At 36.3% G+C, this 26,151-nt stretch overlaps 1 protein-coding gene, 1 long non-coding RNA gene and 2 pseudogenes across 2 annotated transcripts; 2 read left to right on the forward strand and 2 right to left on the reverse strand.

Moving 5' to 3' along the window:
• The first annotated feature begins 435 nt into the window (after positions 1 to 435).
• On the forward strand, positions 436 to 5,082 carry LOC115227413 (annotated as a pseudogene).
• Positions 5,083 to 8,129: 3,047 nt separating this feature from the next.
• On the forward strand, positions 8,130 to 9,509 carry LOC115227411. Its single transcript, XM_029798248.1, has 2 exons — positions 8,130 to 8,249; positions 9,234 to 9,509. Exons 1-2 carry the CDS (start codon positions 8,130 to 8,132, stop codon positions 9,507 to 9,509), a joined length of 396 nt encoding a protein of 131 aa, XP_029654108.1.
• Positions 9,510 to 15,696: 6,187 nt separating this feature from the next.
• On the reverse strand, positions 15,697 to 15,796 carry LOC115227415 (annotated as a pseudogene).
• A 1,937-nt stretch (positions 15,797 to 17,733) lies between these two features.
• Positions 17,734 to 18,230, reverse strand: LOC115227409. The gene is made up of 3 exons (XR_003883118.2): positions 17,955 to 18,230; positions 17,850 to 17,868; positions 17,734 to 17,819 (listed from the first exon to the last, which is right to left on the reverse strand). It is a non-coding gene; the product is annotated as an uncharacterized LOC115227409 (long non-coding RNA).
• Between the last annotated feature and the right edge of the window lie 7,921 nt (positions 18,231 to 26,151).

Genomic DNA, 26,151 nt, shown 5'->3' on the forward strand with positions numbered 1-26,151 from the left:
CCTGAGCTTAGACTCGTTGACGACAATAATGTCCGGATGGCCGCTGTTTACCATCTCAACGAAGTCGTGATGCCGTCTCTTAATAGATCGAGCATTCACAGCGACGATTTTCAAGGGGACTATGTTGCTGAATTGCTCCCTCCTAGCAGGAGCTTTTGCAGCATTTCCATATCCACTCCGAGTTTAGTCAGGGCTCCTAGACAACGGCGAAAAAATTCCATTAAGGCATTCGAGTGAGCACCTTGTTGTGGCAGGGCTTTGTCATGGAGAGCTTCTGCCTTCTTACGGAGGACAGCCAAGCTGTCAACTTTTGCGTTATGGTGCTCAACAGTGTTTGACTTCGTGTTGTTGTGGGGACCGGGGTCCGGCGACGTCTGAATGCAGACATTAACCTTGGCCGGCACAGAGCTAGCAACGAACTTTCTCAGTGCACTTATGAGACGTGTGCCCAAATTGGCTGCATCTGAAGCATTTCACGGCCGGAGGCTTGTGCCATTCACAGCGGATATGGCTGAAGCCAGCTGTGATTCCAAAGCGGATGAGGGCGTTGGCCTCAGCCCTGGAGTTCAGTGTGAGCTCCCAATCGGAATGTCAGTTCCATTGCAGGAGTATCTTTCGAACTTGAAGTCCTATTCAAGAGTTTCTCGCAAATGGAAGTTAAGGTCCTGTGTTGAGATCCAATGGAGAATTCCCTTGAGGATTAGGACTGAGGCCTTCTCAGCTACAGAGGCGAGTTTATGGCCGCCTTCGCCAAACATTTTGGTTTCAGATAACTCTGCCTTGAATGCGGCTGCATCCTCGGCGCACCGGAATTGGAGTCGGAAAGATCCGGACTTTTGTAGAGTAATCCGAGCTTTCGACGCATTGGGGGATTTTGAATGAAGATTGAATCTTTTGATTTTCCTCAGTGTTGGGTTTTTGATGCTGACCATATAGCAGAGGCTTAAGCTGTCACGTTAAGTTACCAGCTGATTGGATTCGGAAGATTTTTGCGTCTTACCGGATTTTTGAGGCTTCATAGTTCTCAGAGATTCCATAGGATCTACAAGTTCCGTGGGTTCATAGAAAAGTTGTGGTTTGACAGCTGATTGTTTTTGTGCTTTCGCACGAGCTTTAACCGTTAAAAAATTTTTCTTAACCATGTTAGAATGTTATTTCAGATTTTGTCTGAAATTTTGTACTAATAGGACTATACAGTCAATCCTTTATTTATTGCCACTAACGAGACCGACCAAAATGATGGTAAAAAGGGAGGTGTTAAAAAAGGAGGTTTGTTATTTTTTGTTTTCAACGAGTTTATTAGTCAATATAAAGAAAATAAGTTTTTATTGAGAGAACATTTTTAGGAAAAATAGTTAGATAATCTAATAATGTTTTTTTCCGTTTAATGTTTTTTATGTTGTCGATAATTTTCAATGCAACAGAATTTCAATTTTTTTGATAAAAATAGAATGTGAAAAATCATAGATGGGGTAAATTAGAGAGGTTTGACTGTATCTGTGAAATCACAAATAAATTATAACCATTGACTCTCGTTTTGCTAAAATTTATACATTTTAAAGAAATATTAAATTTTTAGCTACGCTGATTATTATTTGATTCTTGTTTTAAGTCTAAAAAATCTATTTATCAAAAACTGTATTAACACGGCATTAAACAATTGGGCAAAGATAAATGAAAAAATAATCGAAGAATCTGACGAAAAGGTATTCAATTTGATTTGATTCATTCTCGAAATTTGGTTGGACGCACAATTTTTGTCCAAATCAGCTATGGAAGTGTCCAATGCAATAAAATAATATTGATGTTTGGAAAAGATTTAATTCTTCACACGGACAATGGGGAGAAATTTGTCAATGACAAGATTGCCTGATTATGTGAGGAGTACATAATGAAACCTCTGAGGGGTCATGCAAAATGCCTTTAGGTGCAGGGGCAAATAGAAAAACTACACCAATCCTTGAAATATATTTTGTCTCCTCCACTTGTTTGTCCGATAACCTCAATTATAAATGGATTTCAATAATAAACAGGATAACCAGTTCCTATAACTCAGCGTCGTATGCACCGTTCAGAATTATGTTTGACGAAAATGCCAATCAGTCGATGAATATGTATTATACGAAAGAAGAAATTGATCAATTATTCACGGAATTGGATCGATTCAAACTGAATAAAAAATGATTTTGACATGGTTTTTTACCAAAAGAACAAGTATAAAGGCTGTCCACTGCTCAGATGTGGCTGAACAAAAAATCTTTTAAAAAGGATTTGAAAGAATGATATCTCTGTGTTAAAAATTGAGGACGGGGTTCTCCGAAGAGGTAGACTGACACAAATAAAAAAATTCGGAAGCTTTCTTTAAATGAAAAAATAGATTACCAGGGTATATTATGTACAAAAATTCTCACCTACTGGTATGGTAATAATAAAGTCTAAAGATAGCACTTGTTTGTTTTGTTCTAAATAAATTTTTCTTAATGTCTTGGCTTTTTGATCTCTAATTATTGAATATGTTAGGAATGTTTAGAAATATTTACATTAAAAAATTTCAAGTGTTTTTGATTTGGGATGTTCCAGTTTTTAAGCTAAGAGGCAAGGGTTTTTGGAAAAGCAAGCTTAGTGCTTTATTTGAAAAATGTCTCAATACATATCTTTGAACTTTGTGCAGAGTGACACGAAAAATACATCGGTGGCAACTCAGGACTGACTTTATGTGTTGCATCAATCGTGCCATATTGTGCGTAAGGCTCCAGAGAAAATAAACGAGACTTTTCTCTATTTGTACTCAACACAGACAACGCAAGAAGAAATCACGCAGAAGCTCAGGCCATAGAGTAAGTGGAGGGCAAACATTTCCGCAAAGATAGCTGGAAGAAAAACCGAGCTGCAAGCGCTGACTAGGCACATTAATGATGTGAGCAATGGAGTCAAGATTTGGGTCAAGTGAGTACTGTACCTTGTCGAGCACGAGCTGCCAGATGGGATTTTAATGAGTTGAGTCGTGTCTGGGCAGAGGGGAAGCTGATTTTCGTTTATTGAAAGAAGTTCTCAAATAATTGCAGACTGTTCTATCGCCTACTGCACGGAGATACTTTCTTGAAATTTAATTGGAGGTCTACCAGATTTTCCATTTCCTTCACTGTGAGCGCCCAAGAGGAGTTATAGAGTAGGACTGGTTTTACGAACATATTACAAAGTTTGATTTTTAAAGACGCAGAAATGCTCCTGAAGAGCTCCAAAAACTTATTGCTTACATTAAACAACATATGGTTGAGAGGCAAACAACTCAGGACTTAGTTAGGGAATTAATTAGTTTTTTTATTAATAAAAAATATTTTTAGAATAGCCGCTTATATTGATTATACAAAGTATTAACAATTCAAATGGACTTGACCAATTTATTCCAACAGTATGGTGATCTAATTGCCAAAACCCCAAACAAGATCACAATAGTGGGATGTGGGCAGGTGGGAATGGCCTGCTGCTTCTCTCTCATAATGCAGGCAAGAGTGGAATAGTCACGTTCTAGAAAATTCCAAGCGAAATTGTTTTGATAGATATTCCTCAGTGTGCCACTAAAATGGAGGGTGAAGAAATGGATCTTAAACATGGAATGGCATTTTTTCCCGGCTGCAGTATCTCCGCCAGCACTGGTTAATGTGTGGATGGATGAGTAGATTACTCCAAGACTGTCAATTCGCGGATTTGTATCATCACTGCCGGAGTCAGGCAAATTGCGGGAGAGTCACGAGTCGACTTGGTCGGAAGGAACGTCGCCATTTTCAAACGTGATATTTGTTAGCGATGTCGCAGAAATAGTCCCAAATCTGGTCCGATACAGTCCTAACTGTATTCTGCTGGTCGTATCTAATCCAGGTAGTTATATGGCCATTTTGTAGTCGACATATTAACCTACGTTACTTGGAAGTTGAGTGGACTTGCCAAATCGCGAGTAATCGGGTCGGGAACTTCGCTGGACTCTTCTCGACTGCGAGTCATGTTGTCCGAACACTTCAAAGTTTCACCCTTTAATATCCATGTCTCCATCATCGGGGAGCACGGGGACTCGAGCGGTAGGCATGTTTGTTTATTTAAGTTCCCGTGTGGAGTACTACCTAGATCTGTGGGGTTCTTCTCAATGACCTGGAAATGACTCAGGATGAGAGGAACAAAATTTACAGTCTTCACGGCGATGTTGTTAAAAGGTATGGGAAGAACATGACAATAGTGCTTACGAAATAATAAAACGGAAAGGGTACACCTCCTGGGCTATTGGAGTGTGTGTTGCTGCTATTTGTAGATCAATAGTGTCTGACTTGAACATTGTCATTCCTGTGTCAGTCCACTTTACGTAGTAGCTGTTTTTATTTGGCTAAGATATACCCAGAAATAAACTCGGAGGCTTTCCTGTCTATGCCATGTGTCATTGGAGCGGGGGGAATCATTAAAGTTGTCAAACTCAATTTGAGTAAAGAAGAAATGACAATCATGAAGAAGAGTGCCAGTCTAATGGAGCAAGTCATTGAAAGTATATCACCACTCTATAGTATTAACTATTAAATACTACTAATTCATTGAAGGATAACAACAAGCTAAAAATAAAGTTAACCAAATGACGTTTTCTTTTTCTGTATTTTGATTAAGACTCAATAATCTTTTCATTGTTCATTATTTGTCTCCCAGGGTTATCGGTGAGTGTAGCCGGAGTATTTTATGTTTAATGACTTTACATATTTTCTGAAGTTTGATGTCACAAGACCATTTATGTAAAAACAATTGGAGCTACCTTGACACTCGCATGGAATATCATCTCTAATTCCTTTGCCAAGAGATCATATTTTATTAGCTTTTCTAATTCCAATTATTGTAAGTTTTCTGTTGACGTTTTCTTTACTTCAAAAAGAATATACGGTTATGTTTCTTATCAAACATAATAGATCCGGCTTATTATCTCCAAGAATTGTCTTAAAGAGTGTTCACTGCCCGATTCTGAATCTATCTGACGTCAATAAGACGAAATCTCTGGAATCTGATGGACAAGGATTGTTTGAGGATCGCAATTTTTTCCGTGTGGGTTGAAGATCTGCTAGGCCCACAAATGCCACCGCAGGGGGAACTGTTGACGAATACGACTTGCACCCTCTCGCTTCCTGTCAGAGTGCTGGTAAACTCAACGTTATCATACAGAGAACCCTAGCTTTTGCAGGTGTCCCGTTAATCTTCGAACCATTTGACTGAATAGAGAAGACGGCAAATGCCCAGACGGCCTGTCCGCGTTTTCATACGAGACAAGGAAATCCCTTATTTTTGATTCTACTTGCTTAGACACATTTTCGCGCGAATATCTCGCTTAGTCACCTGTCGATCCTGGGCACGCTTCAGGGCAAGACAAGAATCACAGGATTCTCAAGAACGGCCACTTTTAAAACTCGATGTCCAAGTGCTTTGGAGTCCTCCAGCATTTTCTGCCTTTAAACGCTTTGGTTTCTTGCTTGCTCGGTTGCCGGGTATCAAAAATAAGACTACTCGAGAAAGTCATCTTGGCTTTTGAAACGTCTATCGATCGCTGTGATCTGTGACAAAAGCTTTGCTATTTGCAAGGGTAGTCGAGCGTCTAGTAAAGCCTTTAACTAGTTTCTCATTTTATCTAAAAATTTTTCAAACATTTCACTATATCAATAATCTAATTTAAAGAAGTTAACAAATCAATTATCTCTTTTAACAAATTCATTCGTCACTGATCAACAGCTAATTTAATCCCAATCTACCTCGTAATAAATTTATCTGTAAAATAAGATAATTTTTTTTAGTATGAATAGTTATTACAAAAAAAAGAATTCGGTCAAGTGTTGAAAGCTTCATGGACGGGAAGCCGGCGCGATCGAGAAAGAATTAGAGCGTACTATCGCGAGGATATCCGCTCGTAAAACCATCTTGATTCGCGGGCGTCGCCTGTGAGAGCAAACATGCGGGACCCGATATCCTGAACGAAGTTGATTGCCTTACTGCCCAAGGAACTGGAAGTCTCAACTGCGATAAGATAAATAAACTTTCGTGGTTCTCTTGCTATTATTTTGTCCTTCCTCAGAGTATTTGTTTTCTGTCATCTCATCATGTCTCCTCTTCATTGAGTTAGCTCCCCTTTGGCGAGTGTTCGACACTGCATAATCGGTACTGTTGCATTTCATCCTGCACGAAAATAGCCTCTAAATGAATTAATGAAAATTTTTATGAATATTAAATCGAAAATTTAAATAATGGAACAATGCCGAATTTGTAAATTTTATTCTAATTTTTTTTAAAAAAAATTTGAATTTTTTAGCGGCTTAGTGGTGTCAAAACAATCCCGACAAAATTAAATCTGAGCTATTAACGACTACCTATCTAAAAAGACACAGTTGTTGGTTAATAAAGATGCTTATCATCATTCCCTCAGTGAAAAAATCTTTATTACAATAAAAAAGGTCAGCTAGTACGAAGCGTGATATTCGCCGGACAAAATTTGACGATGACATCTATTAGCTCATCGAAGGAGTTGTCTAAATGGCTCACTTGCCTTCTCCATAAGAATTCTATAAATGTATTAGGAGTATTTAATACCTGCAAAATATGCACCCATGAAGTGACGCGGGGTCCCCCTTGTCTCTTATTGCGCCATTTTGCGCACCCCCACATTCTATATTTTCATATATAATTATTATCTGAACTCTCACATTCTGTGTATGTGCACCTGTGCTCGGATCTACAAAAAAAATACTGTGTCTGTCGAACTCCACATGTACATAAGCGAATACATGACTGTAAGGTCACTTTCGTGCCTTCGAGCCACGTACCTAAAAATAAAGTACTCTCTTATACCGTTTCTAATAGAACTATATGTTCGACACCCACTTTTATAGCACACCCATGTTGTATTCTCCTGCTGTTGGAGAAGGGTCATAAAATGTCTGTTTTGACATTTTTTTTCTTTGAAAAAAATTCCAACCTCTTGAAGGAAGGATACTGACTTCATTTCAGTACGGGGAAGTTCATAGTCCTTCAGTTTTGCAAATTTTCGCATGACAACTGTATCATTCGTCTCCACAAGCCGGTAAAAAATTCAAATTTTTTTTAAACAAAATTAGAATAAAATTTACAAATTCGGCATTGTTCAATTATTTAAATTTTCGATTTAATATTCATAAAAATTTTCATTAATTCATTTAGAGGCTATTTTCGTGCAGGATGAAATGCAACAGTACCGCATAATCTTTGTCGAGAATCAATGCTTTAGTCATTACGTCTTCGAAACCATGTCTATATTCTACGAACATTCCTTCCAACGTCTTCTTTAATGCAATCGTTTGGATGTACGCCAGAATACTGTCTTTAATGCCAATCAAATCCATGTATATTTTAAAATACTTGGAGGTGATCGCATCCCAGGTAATGATGATCGAAAGTATTTTGACTTTGGCTTTGCAAATTGTTTCTAATTCACTTGCCAGGATATCATATTTATGAAGTTTTTCAACTTCAACTGCTTTTAAATTATCCACACACGTCACTTCAATCTCTATTAGCCATACAGTCCGACCCCGAATTGGGGCAGACCCCAGGGGTGGGGCACACTCGGATTTTGGGGCACCCCGCATTTTGGGGCACTTTTTTTTGGCCAACATTTTGGCAGAGTAAAATGAAAAATCGATAAAAAATACGGAAATTTTGGGCCACTATAAAATTGTGGGGAATGATATAAAAAACACCGAGAAAGTCGTTTGTCCGAATAAATGACGATACTTTTAGCTTTAAACAGGGAAAAGAAAGAGTCAACGTGCTTCTTTGTTGCAATTCTATGGGAGAAAAACCTTTAAAGATTATTACTCAAATTATCTGATTCAGTTTTTGTGCTTTGAGAATGATGACGGTCGATAAACAAAATAAACCTTCGTCAGGTAATTCTGCTAATTTCTAAAAGCTGAGAAAAATTTGATCGAAGTTAACAAATTGAAAAGATTCGTGATTCCGTAAGAATTGAAGATAGCATTACAGAAGAATTAATCAACAATGCCGTAAACGAAACATTGAATGGGGAAAATGACGAATTTGTCGATAATATTTATAACGAAGGTTTAGAAAACGATAACATGGAAACAATTCTAAGAGAAACGCAAGATTCTCTTGATCAGTTAGAGAAGAAAATTTTTCACATATCTCCTGAAATGCTCAAAGAATTTTACGATTTTCGACTTAATTTTATGAAAAATGTAAGAAGTAAAAGGAAAACTGAGGATAAATTAACTGATTATTTTTCTAAAATTGATTTTTGATGTTTAAAAATCTCTGTTTTTATTAAACCTCTGTTTTTGGGGCACCGCCGCTTTTTGGGGCACTTGGTGCCCCAATTCGGGGTCGGACTGTATCTGGTTTAATTTTTTGTCGTATAAAAAAATGTCCGGCTTGTTATATTGAATTTTTAATTCGGTATGGATAGTAGTGTCAACTCGTAATTCAGCACGATCATTGGTAATTACGGTTTGAATAGAGCAGGGGTGGCCAACCGGTCGATCGCGATCGACTGGTCGATCGCGGCATGTTCGTGGTCGATCGCTCGATATATAAATTGCTAATTATTTTTTTTGTATTTAAATTATTATAAAAAAAATATTTATCAATATTAAAGTAAGTATTTTTCACGTGTCTTGTTATGAGGTAACAAAAAGTCCAAATCATATAAATTTAATGCCAAATGGGAAAAAGACTATATTTTTACGATGCACATGGAAAAATGCACATGTATCTATGCAATAAAATCATTTCATTACCAAAAAGGGGAAATCTTTGTCGGCATTTTAATTCTTTACATCCCGAGTTCAACAAACACTTTCCTTTAAATTCCTTATTACGGGAAGAGAAAGTTGAACAATTAAAAAAATCTTTTTTTTCACAACATACAATTTTGAAAAAGTTTATTAATTCGTCCAGATCTGCAACAATTGCATCATTGCGAGTGACTCGTCTCCTCGTAAAACACAAAAAACCTTTCACTGATGGGGAAATTTTAAAATCTTGTTTTTTGGAAGCTGCCGATTCACTATTTGATGGTATGAAAAATAAACAGGAAATTTCAAATTGCATCAAAGAGCTTCAGCCCTCAAAACAGTCAATTGTCAGAAGGGCTGAAAGCATTTCTGAAAATCTTCTTTCGCAGTTAAAAAAGGATCTTTACGTGTTCGTGTTTTTCTCTACAGTTTGACGAATCAAACGATGCTATTGATATCGCCCAACTATGTGTATTTTCCCGTTTAATCTTCCATGATCTAACTGTCAAGGAAGAGTTATTTGCTATTATACCTATGAAAGAAAGAACAACTGGTGAAAATATTTATAATTCTTTCAAAACGTTTTTGTTATCATTCGAATTATTACCGTTAATGAAGAAACTTGTATCCATAACAACAGATGGAGCCCCTGCAATGATTGGGAATCAAAATGGATTTATTGCATTTTGTCGGAAAGCAAACTGAATTTTTAACCGATATTACCAGCAAACTGAATGAACTCAATTTAGAATTACAGGGAAAGAATAGATATATTATCGATATGATCAGTTCAATAAATGCTTTCATAATGAAGTTGGAATTATGGATATCTCAAATCAGAAAAAAAAAATTTACCCATTTTCCTAACATTGAAGATGAATTCACAAAACAACTTGTGATATAAAAATCATTATGTCAATGAATTTGCTATGGTACTAGAAAAAATAATGAACGAGTTTAATAACAGATTTAGCGATTTCAAGAAAATTACTATATTATGCAGTTTCTTTGTTTCTCCGTTCATGGATGTAGACATCGAAAATATTTCAGAAGAATTTAGCAAGATTTTGACGTTGATCGAAGAAAAAGTCAAATAGAAATTATAAATCTAAAAAATGACATCACTTTAAAATTACATTCAAATGTCAACATGTGGAAATTTATGTCTCTGGAAAAATATCCAATTTTGATTGATTCGTATCAACGAATTCTTCATGCTTTGGAAGCACATATTTATCCGAAACATCATTTTCAAGTATGAAAATGATAAAATCTCAATACAGGACACGTTTAACGGATGACCATCTTGGGGATTGCATGAGAATAGCAATAAGCTTATACGAGCCAGAATTTGAAATAATCGCAAGTGAATTACAATGCCAAAAATCGCATTAATTTTTAATTGTAAAATAAAATTTTTGATATTAAAATATATAAGTCGATCTCCAAAAATCGCAAAATGAAAAGTAGCTCGCCGGTGAAAAAGGTTGGCCACCCCTGGAATAGAGTGAGTCTTTAACCTTTTTGATTTTTTGAATCCAAATTTTCTGCATAGGTGCATGTGTATGCATTTAACAATTTCGTTATGTCTCCTTGTATAATCAGAATTAAGCATTCTATTGCATCGAGTTGCCAAATGGTCGACTGTCATTTCGAACCAAGCTCGGGAAGAAAATATTCTGTCCTGCAGAAGGAAGAACATGGCTTCAGATTTAGGGAAATATTTCCTTTTACAATTCATTTTGAGGATGTCTGTAAATCGAAAGTCTCATTATAAAGTGATTCAAATAATTTTGAATGGAGACTTTTCTTTTTAATAGTCGATAAGAGACACTCAATCTGCAGACTCTTTAGTGTCTGTTCAATGTGCTGGTTGATTCATATTTTATTTGCAAGAATTCTGTAATTGTGGCCATATGTGACTTTTTTGTTATTCTGTCTTCTTAGTCGTAGTTAAAAAATTAGGAACATTATTAAATCTAATTGATTTTACACTATGGCCCACGGTCATCTACCAAATATTCTATCCGGCCCGCGTTGTCAAAAGTTTGGAGACCCCTGTTCTATATTAACAGTTCCTAGCTGTTTTTTTCCCAATCTCAAAGAGACTTTCCAGTTTGGAATAATTGACATAATAAAACTAGTTATCCAATTAGGCAGTCCAGAGTTTTCGAGGATTTCAACAAGAAAGTCATGGCTAACTGAGTCAAATGCTTTCTGGACGTCGATCCATGCACAAAATAATTTATTTAAACTACTATTTTAGAGTTTAACAAAAAAGTGAGTTTTAGTATAAACTTCTATTTTTGAAATTTAAGAATCACAAAATATGTTATATCGATATGTTATATCAAATTTCTTCAATGCTTGTAATACCGAAAATAAAATCGCCACGGCTTGCGATGAGGGTTTGTGAAAATTTGGAAGGTCGGTACAAAACATTGTATTAACACATTTAAAGTATATATCACATTTCAATTTAGATCGAGCAGGATAAAGGACATGTGATAAACTTATCCTCCGATGGACCACACATGATGTATTTGATGACCTCAAATCATATAATTTTATTTTAAAAAAAACATGCAATCTCGACGATTTTTGAAGTTAGAATATATTGTGAATTTCATTAGAGTCATTCAGTCAAAATATTGGATTTGTGTGCTTCTAGACTCCATCACTTTATTATGTCACGGTCCAGTGGTGTGCCTATGCCGTAGGTGTGCCTCCATCGCAATTTTTTTTCATAAAAATTTACTTGGTGGGTTATTTTTATTTGCTAAACCGACCAGGTGGATACGACTATATATAAAGTTGTGAAACAGAATGGCGACAACTATGAAGTTGAGAATGATGAGGGGATTTTGGTAAAAAAACATTTTTCACAATTAAAAAAATTATAAAAACATTCTTTTGTAATTTTAAATGATTAGGTTTTAGAGTTAATGCATCCTTAGGGTTAGAGTTAGGGTCAATCCATTCTTATAGATTTTTTAATTAAAAAATTTTACTCAATTTTTTTATATATATTAGTCATTAAAAACATATTTTATAAAATCAGGAAATATATAAATATTTAAATTGTGATACTTTCAGTATTTTTATTGTTGCTGTAATCACCGACATTGGAATATTTCCAATAAGTAACAAAAAACTAAATAAATAATGATTTAGGACTAATCGATAATAGATGCACCGATTTACAAAAAAAACGAAAAAAAATTGCGATGGAGGCACACCTACGGCATAGGCACACTCGTGGACTGTGACATATTATAACAGGAGACGAGTCTGGAAGATTAATAAAGTGGGATTTAGTGACGAATAGATTAATTAAGATAATTAAATTATATGTAAGTCATAATTACTATTTCATAAAGATACCAATTTCATCATAACAATAAGTCACGATTGCACTCAAATTTTGTTTTGGGTCCAAAAACGGCCAGCTAGTTGTTATCGAATCGATTACATTGACGGAACAATGCTCAATAGAAGAGGTGTCAAGTACAGTAATGAAGTCTGCATTTAATGCCGATAATTCAAAATTGGTCGTTTATTACAGCTGTGGAAGTATACATATTTTTGAACGAGAAAATTCAAAAACAACGTATCCAAAAATGTTCTACGTTTTTGGTATTTATTTGAGATTATTTTATTTTTATATTGAGGACTGTCCAATCGAGAATATCGTGTGGTCTTGGACTTGCATAGCTGCCAATTCAGAAATAACTAAAAATAATCACAGCGGAGCCTGGCTAAATGCCACTCTACTGCCGAGCATTGGGAACCTTCTGGACAGCGAGTCCCTACGCACTGGAATTTGTTTACGTCTCGGTCTTCGCCTATGCGAGCCACATGTCTGCCGCTGTGGCGCAAAATCTGTCGTTTTGGACTGCACGCTCTATCGTGTAGACGCAGTGCTGGCCGAATCCCGTGGCACGCGGCTCTTTTTATGAGCCATTGTGGATTCAACCCAAACGATTAACGTAGAATTCATATGACCGCAACTAAATTTTTTTCACATTACAAACCGGTTCAGTATTGTAAGAAAGATTTAACGGAATGTTGAATGTGCTGTTCGTCCGCCATCTAAAAGAGTTAAAGGAATTACAGAGGATGCTACTGCTATTTAATTGTCGCTTCCCACCTTCGCTAACAATAAATTTGGAAGATAGTTCTTACCTGTACCACCCGGTGCATCAATAAAAATGATAGAACCATTTTCTTATTGGATGACTAGGTTAATTTCTTTGTATATTTTCAACTGATCAGCTAATAATTTATGTTCTCTTTCCTCCACAATTGTTCGGAGTTCTTCTAAATTATAATGTTCATCTAAAGTATTTATATTATGAATATCGCTGATTTTAAAACCAAATTCACTTACACTCTTACCTACGACAGATATTAACAATCTGTCTATCATGATTAATCAAATGTTGAAAATCTCTTCATCAAAACTTGATCTATTCTTCTCTCTTAATATATCTTCGCACATGCTTTCTCGATGACCTTCCCACAATTACTTAGGATTTTCTAACCTACAATGGGCTAGCATCAAAGTATATAAATACCTTAGTCGCGATGGAGAATCTGCAATCGCGGCTTCTGTTAAAGTCTGATTCCAGTGATGGTCATCATCTAAAAGACCTAATTTAAAACAGGCTTCTTGTATGTTTGCAGAGTACACAATTGACAGCCCGGAGATCAGTAAATAATTCTGGCCCTCGAATTTTGTGCAAAAGTAATTTAACAAAATAACATTCAAAATTATTCGGATGCACGGTATAATACTCTACCCAATGCATCCGTACTTACAATACCGTTTACTGGCTCTTTTCTTATCCTTCTTTAAAGTTTCTTTCTGGCCACATCCTACGTATAATATCTAGTAGGAACATCCACGTAATAAATTTTCTTCGCAAATTCATCTGTCCGACATAATTCAAAGTAGGTCATAAGCGTTGAATTTCTTGGATTCATAACTGGATTACGGGTAGTTTCTTCTGTAAAATATATTCTTTGCCCATTTTCCAGGTGCACCCCTAAATGCATTACTAATGGTTATCTTTCATAAATCGGATATCCAAAAATTCTCCATGTTCCTTTATTACTGCAGATGAATCGTCTATGCTGGAAAAAACTTGGCTCGTCATGTTGCTCAATTGTAAAAATTGCTTGATCCGACCCTTTATTAATGTATTTACATACACATTTAATGGATCTAATATAATTACAAAATTCAATATTAATATGTGCATCAAAAATGTTACTTAACAGTGGATTATAAGACACCACCTACTTGTTGTCAACTGTTGTTTCATTTTCTTTTCCTTCTTGGAGAATTACAGTAAATCCTCCTTCAGCTGCGCCCCTTCTTTGATAAAGCGGAAATCCATTTTCACTTGTTTACGTATTATATATTAAGTTTTTAGGGTACCGTTTTGAACAATTACAATCTTTCATACACGGTGATGATCTGTTATACATGCCACATAGACCATGATCATATTTCTTTTGATGATCTCGTATAGTTCTCTATCTTCACTTGGATTTGGAAATTCTGCCCGTATGCAATCGTCTATTTCTGTAGCCATAATTTTAGTTACTAACTATAACAATATGTGTATATGCGACAAACCTCTTTTTTGCCACTCTACTGTATACATGAGGCATCTTGTCTTTCCAAATATCTGTCCTTTCGCGAGAAGATTCATAATGTTATTGACTTTCCGTTTAAAAACTCTCGCAATGGTGTCTTGTCTATACTCTGCTTTTTGCCCTATAAATATGTTATCACTAATTTCTGGCCATTTTGGATTAGATGTAAAAGTGATAAACAAATCTGGTGTTCCATAAATTCTTACGTACGTCATTGCATCTTGTGTGCGTTCATGCATATATCTTGGTCCTCCCGTGAATGACGACGGCAAAATAACCATTTGACCTATATCAGTTAAATTACCATAATTAATTATTTCATCTCTTAGATGTATATACTCTTCTGCTTGGAGTTTTTGCTGATTTAAACGAATATAGAGAAGTCTCCCTGCCTCTATCGTTGCAGACATATCTACAATAAGCTGATTAAATAAATGTCCTGTCCGATTAATCATGTTGCAATCTTGCTCTCGTATCATTAACCTATAAAAATAAAATTCCATACAACTGATTTTTTAGTTGTTGTTAAACCAGTTAATGGATTTATATGCATAAACCATCCTCTCCTCTGGGAAATATTAATGGGTACTGAAGAGCATCGTATGATCGATGCGTTTTTGAAATTCTCATTGATTTAGTGGATATTTTGTTTATGATATTGTCTCTTGTGTCATATTGTTGTCCTACTATTAAAATTCCTACCTGGTTTGATGTTGGTGCGTTGCATCGACGCTCATGTTCATTTGCAGGTGTTTTATCAGCATGTATAACCACTTTATAATCGCTCTTGTTTTTATCAAGGATATTCTTGATATGTAGGATTTTTGCCTGAGAGGTATTAATGGACCTCATCATGAGTGTTGATGACATTTACGTTGTTCATTTAAACCAAAATGCAGAAAATTATTTTTTTGCGGAAAAGAGTTGAGGACCTCATCATGTGAGTCGGAGACATTGTAGTTGTTTATTTTAACGAAAATTCATGAAATAATTTTTTGATTTTTTTGGGGGGAAAGGCAATTTGAAGTTGGTAAGCACACACAAAGGCAGATACATAGACACACACCATAACATTTTATTATTAAGATTGACAATTCAAATTTATCACACGTTCTCAAATCGGTAATTCAGCTAGCAGTACACACACTTTATGCAAAAGTTGTTTCACAAGTTTGTTCGGAACTTACAAATCAAACTTTACCAAATTCAATAGCCGTTCAAAAATTGAAAAAAAGTGGAACGCTTCACGATTATGCGTGTCATCCTTGCGCAGGGGCCATGCTAATCTTCTCTGTATCGTTCCAATTTTATTATATGTCCCAAAGGACATTGATAATAAATTAATTACTATATAAAGATCGAAATAATTTATTATATTTGTTAATTGTTATATTATATGTAGTTTAATTATAAAAAATTAAAAGCATAATTAATTTTCTCAATTTTTTTTATATTTAGATAAATAAGAAACATTTTATAAAATTACTATTTTCCACATAGCTAAACTAATAATTTTTTTCATTTTTGATTGATTTTTATTTGGCTTTTAAGTTATTTTTAATTCAATGACTCTTTCATTCAGTATTATTTTAGTTATTTTGTTCTAAAGATAACATTCTATTGCATTTCTCCTTAATATAGCAAAAAATCTGAAAAAAACCAATCCATGTTTTTTGTCAAAAATACATAGGCTCTACAAAAGCTGAAAAAAGAACGGAGATTGATAGTATTAACGGAGAACTCTTGAAATATTCACCAACTTTACTGATGTATGAACTACCCTTCATTTTAAATAATATATTTACTAAACACAAGCCTGTACTACTAAGGTGAGGAGATTTAATACTTAAACAGAAACCCGAGAAGCCGGCTGGACCTGTGAAAAACGTCAGATCGATTATCCTTCGGAAACTAATGTCCTTGATTAATAGGATTTTTTCTAAGTAGACAAATACGTATCTCTGAGTTAATGTGGATTAAGAAGAGACAGGTTCACTCCATACGCTGTATAGACACGCAATGGATATGTGACACGACGTAGAAATCCCAGAAACTATTCAGATATAAGGAATTGATCTTTCCCAAATATTTGATAATATAAATTGATCTACAAAAGAAAACGATTAAGTTTATTTCGGCGAACGCCAAAGTTTGGGCTAATTTACAGCAGTTTCACCAATGAAAAAGATATCAACGAAATAAAAAAGTGTTTAATCACACCCCAGGATTATGAATAAAGAAAAAACGGAGATCACAACTGTCAAAATAAAGAGTCAATTGACAGACAAAAAATGGATGACAAATATATTTGGATCATTATTTGGGAACTGGAAATATTGTCCAGCAAATAAAAATAAGTCACGATTATTAGCCTCAAAAAATGTGCATAATAAAATTTGGCTTTAGACTTGTGAAAATGAGATCATTAATTGTCATTCTTTAACCATAAGATTATAAATGTATTAATATTAACATACATAAAAATATTCGAAAAAATATTTTCCAATTAACTATACTTAATTCTGCTAACTGACTGACGCCATTTTAGTAATCATAGATTTTCCGATTTTTAATATTACTACACAAACACCACATGGGCATATATCACCATAACTAGAATAAAAAATTTAAAAATCTATTAAAAAACAAACATAATAATCATTTGGCAACTCTTTTGCTCTTTCGACTCAATCCATCACCCGTCATATGTTTCCCACTGACGACATCATCCCCATTAAACTCATTTTTTAACTTAATAAAATCATCTCCACTCAACAAACACGGCCCCAATGGTCGATAAAACTGTCCAAATGTCGGAAAATAATTCACAAATCCTCCTTTAACTGCCGGCCTTACACTTTTACTAACAAACGGCGAATTCAAAACACCACAATTATCAGTCCTCTCATCACTACTACGACTCATCTCCCCATTCTCTGTCTTATCTCCAACTTTTTCCATTTTAACACCAATTTTGTCTTCATTATTGCTCTTATACGTCTCTACACTCCTTCAAAGAAACTTATTCGGGATACAACCAGTCAATAAGAACTGCCGATTGCACAACACACACGTCTTGTTTATAAATAACACACAGCTATTTAACAGTCATAGACTAACAGGACTTGCAGACTGACTTGGAACAGCAGACCAAGATCACTGCCTCTTCATTCAGTCCCTTGCATACACCACACAATAAATCCTCGAGAATTCCCACGTTTTTAGTCGAATTAGTCATCTTTATGTCTAAGAATGTACACATACATAGGTCGGATATTCGTTTCTTAGGTTTACAGGGGTCGGTTGTGTACGTGGAGGGTTGGGAGTGGTAGAACTGAGTTTTGGTAATGTCTATTAATAGCTTTATCGAAGACATCAAACCCTTACTATAGTCTTGGTCCTAAAAAATAATAATTTTATATAATAAATATAATTTTTTAAATAAAAAAATTAATTAAAAATAAATAATAAAATATTTAAACAAACTGTTTGCTGTTGTCCTTCAAGGGAATACGTGATATGACGAGTTTTGAATTCTTGGGGATCAGTGTGTTCTTTTCGTCATAGACTATGCAGTAGGATAAGGAAATAACCTCGTCCAGAATGTTCGTCCTTAATGTGAAGATCGAAGCTGCTTGGTCGGTTTTGTGTGGTGTTTTTCTCCATAATTTTGTCTTTAAATTCAGTTATGGAGATTGTGTCGCCAGTGAATAGAATTGTTTGATATTCTGGGACACTTTTTAATCTGTAATGAACAGCAGACATTTTCTAATAAGTTAGGATATATTTTTTAAAATTAATTTATTAAAATAGTGAAATATTGTTAATTATAAACATTATAAAAAAGTATCAAAGCCAACAACTACACAAGATATTATTATATTATTTGCAACATACGTAGAATCATATTAGTTATAATTTTACTCGTGGCAGCATTAAAAACAATCCTTTGAACCAGCCTCCTCCAACCTCCTCTGTCGTGAGCGAGTTTCCTCAGCTCGTCCAGATCCTCACCACTCCTTAGCCTTTTCTTCACACATTTCAGGTCTCCGTCAGTGTGTTTCCGGCAGCGTAACACGTGGACGTCCACGGAAGCTCGATCCCTCTTTCAGGAAGTAGCCCTCCATTGCTATGTTAGCTGGGGCAAGCATGTCCATTCGTAGAATATGGCCAAATAACCTCCACCGCATATTAACGATTTCCCACTCAGAGGGCCAGTTCTGCATCTATTGTATAGCGATTCCTGGTTGATTCTTATAGGCCAGTTCAATCCCAGTAGGGATCTAAGTTGCCTGCGGTGAAAAGAATCGAGTCCACGTTGTTCAGTACTAGACATTCCCCAGGTCGCCGAATTATATGTCAGGATTGGTTTGACAAAGGCTTCATACATCCTCAGACGAAGTGACGTACAGAGTCGTCGTTTGCCGATCCACTCTTTCTTTATCTTGTTCATCGTGGCCCAAGCGAGAGCCTTTCTTCTGACAATATCATGGCCGTCCCCAAGTAGAGAACCGAGTTTGTTCGTTTTGCGCCAGGCTTCACTTGAGCTGCTCTCCATCCTCATGATTTCAACGATGTCGGTTTTCCAACGTTCATTTTAAGGAACCATCTGTTCAGCTCAGCAGTGCCACTTCAAGGAGTCGAAGTAAGGCCGATTTGTCGTCTGACACGAAGTCGACGTCATCTGCATATACAATTTCGACGATATTGCCAGCATAGAATTTTCGAAGTTCTCGTAGTGCCGTCTCCAGATAGATCACGAATAGCAACGGCGAGAGGGCGTCTCCCTGAGGGGTACCGACGTTGCACGTGAATTCGCGGGAAAACGCCGTGCCGACCCGCACCTTGAGCTTTGTGTTCGATAGTAGTACTCTTATCATATGACAGAGTCAGGGGTCCAGGAATTGTTCCAGTATTTTGAGGAGTAGACCACGGCGTACCGTGTCAAAGGCCCTAGACAGGTCTATTCCCAGGACTTAATGGCTTTGGGGATAAATAAAAATTTTTTGAAATTATCTAAATGTGTATTAGACATATGTGAGAAAATTTTGATTTTAAAAATGTTATTAAGAAATAAAAAATGATATACACATAAACCCCTCTATAATGCAATTCCCTTATAATGCCACTCCGCTTATTTTCACGTCATTTTTTGGTTATTCTTTGAATTTCTTTAATTGCAGAATGGTAAATAATGAAAGCTGTAGAAGACTATCTTTACTATAAAATGATTCCGTCGAAATCATTAACAACTCCTGATAAAACTAAAGGTAATTTTAATAAACCAACTATATTTTGAAAGTGTTAAAAATATAAAGAAAGAATTACAATTGTTTTATTTTGTAATTCAGATTGGAGTGAAAAACTCCGTCCACCTGTGATTGGAAATTCTAATAATCCGAGGTTGTTTCAAAGGCTTCAATTATCATTTATATTCGGATTACAGATTTAATACTAAATCATTGATGACATCAATGATATTTCAAGATTGGATAAAGGGGTTGGATAATCAAATGAAATGCTGTGGGAGAAAAATACTTCTAATTATAGACAACTGTCCACGCCACATTATTTCGACGTTATCGAATATTGAAGTGCACTTTTTGCCTCCAATAACAACAATTCACTTACAATCATTGGATTCCGGAATAATACATAGTTTTAAGGCACATTACCGAAAACTACAGCTAAAACATATTATTAACCAACTTGAAACAAGTAACAGTTGGCATATTGGGTTGGATGATGCAATATGTTTTGTTGGAAAATCATGGGACTGCGTAAAAGAAGAAACAATTAAAAACTGTCTTCGTCTGGGAATTCCCCTCTGCCACCCTCACCGGTGCAAGTGCGGCCACATGATTGGCCTCGATGGTCTCCACCCCCTTTCGTGCCGCTTAAGCACCGGGCGTATCCCGAGACACGCTGGCCTGAACCACGTCGTCAAACAAGCCCTCAATGCCGCAGGCTTCCCTTCTGTTCTGGAGCCTGCCGGCCTCGACCGTGGCGACGGCAAGCGTCCAGACGGAATGACGGTCTTTCCATTCTCGGAGGGGAAATGTCTCGTTTGGGACGTTACCTGCGCGGACACCTTTGCCCCCGGGACCGTTGCTCAGTTTGCGTCCTCCCCCGGCTTCGCTTCCCGTCGGGCTGAGGAGACGAAGCGGAAGAAATACGCCTCTCTCTCACCAAATTACCACTTTGTCCCGATTGCTGTGGAGACAAGTGGGGTGATAGGGACGGGCGGAGTATCGCTTCTGTCCGAAATTGGGAAGCGCATCAACAAGGGCACGAAGGACCACCGCGAAATCAGCTGGCTGTACCAGAGGATATCGATCGCAATCTTGCAAGGTAACTCGCTTGCAATCCGAGGTGCAGCCACTGCTGACTCTTAATTAGCTATTTTGGTTAAGTTTTTTTTTCGATTGATTATTTCTCTAAAAAAAAATTAAAACTGCTGGAGGCAAATCAAGATTTGTCATGTCGAAACTTATAACAGTGAAAATTCGAGAAAAGAAATTTTTGATCAAAATCTATTGAATCAGCTGATTTCAACATTGAATATTAATAATGAGATGGATGTCAACGAATATGTTTCGGCGGACAGTAATGCTAAAACATACTGTCATATTGAAGAAGACCAAATATTGTCTACACTTCGAAGAATCAATGACAGTGATGAAGAAGACATACAAGAAGACTTTACTAAAAAAAGATCTTCTAAAAATGAAATGGCTAATGCTTTCCAAAAAATTAAAAATTTCTAGAAAGTTTTTATGTAACAAGTCAATACTTGATTCTTCATTTTTTTGACGCAAAGAAATTAAAAAATCCTTATTTTTATGCATCAGATAGGGATGACATGTGTGCAATTGTCTTGAAAAAGTTTTCGGTTTCATATTGTGTGGCAAAATTCTCATACAAACAACACATATAGAATTTCAACTCCATCTTTATCTATACAAGTAAACCCATTTGGGACAACGACAATTTCCTAAATGGAAGGGGAATATTCACGTCTTCACTGCTGAAATAATATCACAATTGGAGTAAAATTTTACACGATTCCACGTTTTGATTGCACATAATAGTGTCACCGTCCATTTAATGTACCACGCCGTTAAATGAATCGACTACTTTTTATAAATTAAAGATCGTAATTAGCCCTCCCGTAAAATGAGAACGACATGCTGACATCTTGCTCAGGCCGGCCACACTTTTTATTTTTTTGTAAAGATCAAGACAAATGATAGCATTTTACCAAGAAACTAATTAATGCAAACTAAGTCATATGTCTCTGTGCTTTGTAGTGTGGCCGAGTAAGAAATCCGGTTCCGCAGTGAGATCACTGATGACGGCGTCACTTAATTTCTCCAAGGATATCTAAATCATCTCCCGTTTTCAGCTTTCGTGTAAGACCCCTGGCAAAGTTAAGCTAGGTTGATAGTCACTTGCATCTTCCAACGAGTTTTTTACTCTTAACAGAAATAGTTCTCCATTGCCTTCTTAGAAAAATATAAGATCGCGATCATAATCAAGATAATTCTTAATTTATTGTATTACATGCAGGAAAAACTTCACAAAAACGATGTCACAATTCTTAATAATAATTATATTATCTTAAAATGATATGATCGTCATCTGTTTCATAAAAATTAGATTTTTATTTCAATAAAAAGTATATTTGGCGTGCATTTTATTCGGACTGTAAAGGATTTCAATTTATTCAATCAAAATGCAAAATCCATCGCTAATTTTAATAAGCTATAACTAGAGAATTCGTATAAATACCGGATCTGGTACATCTCCCCCGAAATCCTTCTCAAAAAGGAAATTGCATTCCAGAAGATTCCAAAAAGAAGTTTTGGTACAACTTTGGAAGGCAACATCGAAGCAATAACCATATTTCGGCTCTAAAACAACTCGTAACCACACTAGTCAACTTTTGGCATTTTTATTAATTTTTTTGATCGCTTCCTTGCTCAACAATGTCATCCTCTTGACAGAATCTTTGATAAAGCTACAATTTCTATTCCAGTTATAAAAATCAAAAAAACTTGGTTGTATTTTTTTCTAAATGTTTGGCTGAGATGGTCTTGGGGTCCCAAAAACTCAAAATGTCGTAAAAGTTCCTCGCATTCAACAAGAGGAACATTCCATGAACGGTTGATAGCAAAAGGAGTAACATCAATCGAATGTTTTACAAGTTCCCCAAGCTAAACTGATAATAACAAACTACAATGTAATTCCTAATCATTTGGAGCATTTCCAGACTCGAACCTGGAGCACTAGTTTGATAGTCAGTCGCATACACAAACTCACTAGAATGTACAACAACGACCACCTGCGGAGAACGAGATTGTCCCCGATTATGTGCGAACAGTAAAAAAGACGTCTCAAAACATCCTCCCGTTCACAGTCCAAATATTACAAAAATACTCAATCGAAGTAATTTTATTCATTTCCCTCAAATAGCACATCGCGATGACATCCCAACTCCCATTTGACTCAATCGAGAGGCCTTAAGTAACAATAAACAAAAACTACAAATATTCCTTTATGTGTGAGAGCACTAGACCTTTGATATAGTCCATTTGAATACCCTTTGTCAGTACAGTCCCTTCTTCAGTCTTTTATTGGGAAGGCCAAAGAGAGAGTGATTCCTGAGTACTGAAATGTACAGGTAACCTCCCCAAAGACACAGTCACGCCAATTCTCAGCAGCAGTACACTCATCTTGCCACTTCTTTGAACGCAAACGCCTCTGCCGTTGAAACCTCGTTTCTTTCCTAACTCGACAAACCTGTTCGCCTTTTACCGAATCTTCTATAAACTCCGCGGAAATAAAACCGTCATAAACGGTGAAACTTGGTCTTAATTTGATGTGGTCCTCCAGTGGCTTCAAATGCATTTCTTTGTCCGTAATCTTCCCAACAAGGAGAGTGTGGTTCGCCTTCTTCCCAGGGACTTACAACAACGTCAGTTTATTGGCCTGTACTAATCTGAGAGTAGTAAAATAACAAAAACTTGATCTCCGATTCTTTTAAGGGTCGACATCGTCTTCGGGGCTTCTTTTTCCGTTTTTTTTGGAAGTGGGGGTTTCGGATTAGTCGAGGATTGTTCTTTATTTACTTGAACTTCAACCTACGACTACAACAAGAGAATTACTAGTCGGTTTTCAGGTTTGATTCGAATGCTGTTGATGTCCTGCATGCCATACGAACAGTTCCTTGTGGTCAGGGGGTACTACAATCAGATTTAGGAGTACTTCAAAGATGAACAGACTCTCCCTAACAGAGGAGACCTCTGTGTCGAGTTGGGGGTTATTATTTTTAAAATACAGTTAATGTTTCATCATATTTTAGGTTGAGTACAATTATAAATTAACGTCTTTAGTTACTAATAACTAACTAATCTATATAATTCTCCTCCTTTTTGGACCGTTGCACTGGATCTGCGTATTCTCCTCCTCTAACACTTCATATGACACATGAGACACATCTTCCGGCAAATCTGGTAGATCTGTTATTTCTCTAGCCAATTTTAGGAGGTGGTTGGTGGCCCTTGAAACTTGTTCCTCATGTTTTTCAATTTCCACTCCATGTTTATGTTCAACAAACATGGCCTCCAATGTCTTTTTAATTGTAAGCGATTGTATATACGATCTTGTGGAAGCATCCAACTTCAGTCTTTCCATATAAGACTTATAGAATTTAGAAACTATCCCGTCCCATGTGAGGACAATGGGGATTATCGTTACCTTCGCACCGTGGATTTGAGATAATTCTCCAGCAAGAAGATCATATTTATGCAGTTTTTCTACTTCCACTTGCTTTAACATGGCGTGGGAAGTAATTCCGACTTCAATTAGAGTGATTTCGTTTTATCAAGAACAAAGATATCTGGTCTATTGTTTTTTACATGAACATCTGTCTGCAAGGTGGTGTCCACTCTTATCTCCACTTTATGATTTGAGCTAACTGACTGGACTGTGTGTGACTTTAACCTTTTGGTTTTCCTGATTCCATATTGGCGGCAGAGATGCAAATGGATGCATCTTATAACTTCATTATGTCTTCTGATATAATCACTGTTCAGCATTCTGCTACATCTTGTAGCCATGTGATCAACAGATTTTTTAGCTTGATTACAATGATTACACATTCCTCCGTTATCGTTGAAAAATATATTTCGATCCTGAATAATACAATACTAATTATTAATTAGAACTTATAATTTATTTAAAAAATATGTTTATTTCTAGAAAGCAACGAAGGATAACTTAGCTAACCTATGATTTTCCGTCAGTGCAAAATAATAAAAAACGAACGGTGTTAATTTTAGCGAGTGTCCGCAAGTTTCTTCTAATAAAAGTAGCTTTCCATACCAAATTTTTTAATTCGAGATAATTCTATTTATTTGATTGGCATTTCGTTTGATATTATTTCTTAAAAGCTTCTTTTCTTACAGCAAAGCAGTGATTTGATTATTCGTCGTATGTTTTTGTCATTTTAATGTGTTTTTATATTAAAAAATCACATACTTGTTGTTTCATAATCTCTTTCATTGCCTAAATAAACAAATAATTTGACAATACAATTGACCAGAACAACAACAAGTAATGATTAATTTCTAATTAATTCATCTGTTCTCAGTCGATTCTCCTCCTCTTCGATGGGAACACTTATTTATTTCAAGACTGTTGCCATTCCAAACTTATGTTCTGCTTGCATACTTTTCAATGTTTTCCGGATAACCACAGAGTGAATGTAAGTTCGTGTGGGTTCTTTTAGACCGATTGAGTCGCAGTGATGTTAATAGAATTTACACACAACACTGTCCCATGTTAGTACTAATAGGAAATGGAAATTTTTATTGTTGAAAGGAAAGAGACTGATACAGAAAATTATTTTTTTGGCGTCGATACAACAAGACGACTGCTTGAGCCAGTCGAACTCTTCTAAAAGACGTCTATTGCTGTCCGGGGCAAGCTGGGCGGTTACTGGTCCCGATCGATAAAGAGGTCGGTCACTTGAGATCTTCTCCGGAAAGACCGGATAGATTTCTCAATGCCATGTCGGACTTGGGCTCCGCCCAGCTTGGGACGGGGCTTCGCGGGTCAAGCCTGTAAGCTAGCTTTAACGCGTAGCGTCGGATTTTTTCGCATTTCCTGTTAATTTTCTCGAGATCTTTTGAGTAGTACCATGCTTCCATCCCGTACAGCAAGCTGGGTAGAATGGTTGCGTAAAACACAAAGAAGAAAGTCCTTGGATCCAGATGCATGCTTCTTAAGAGGCGGAGAGCTGCGATGGGTTTTACTTTCTTTTTTTTGATGTGCAGACAGTAACCCAAGTTAGCGTCAATCGTAAGCCCCAGGTAGTGTATGCAGCTAGCTGGATTTAGCTTAAGATATCTTTAACAAATCAAACAGAAAAGTCCCGTTACTTTTCTCCATAATCTTTCGCGCTTGAAGTGGTCCTTCGTTCGCGGTCAGCACATGGCAGTGCTCCGTACGATGTTAGATAGTGAAGCATAAAATTGCTTAACTCATTGCTTGCGGAGTCGATGTCGAGGGCCGAGTTATAGCCAGCAGGGCGAGCGTTGTCGTGCAGGAATGCACTCATGGAGCTCCTGTAGTGTGGCCAGTTGATCCTTGAGAGACTGTAGTGTGTGGATATGCGTTC

Source organism: Octopus sinensis, unplaced genomic scaffold (assembly GCF_006345805.1).
Source record: "Octopus sinensis unplaced genomic scaffold, ASM634580v1 Contig03046, whole genome shotgun sequence".
In the NCBI taxonomy this organism is placed as follows: domain Eukaryota; kingdom Metazoa; phylum Mollusca; class Cephalopoda; order Octopoda; family Octopodidae; genus Octopus; species Octopus sinensis.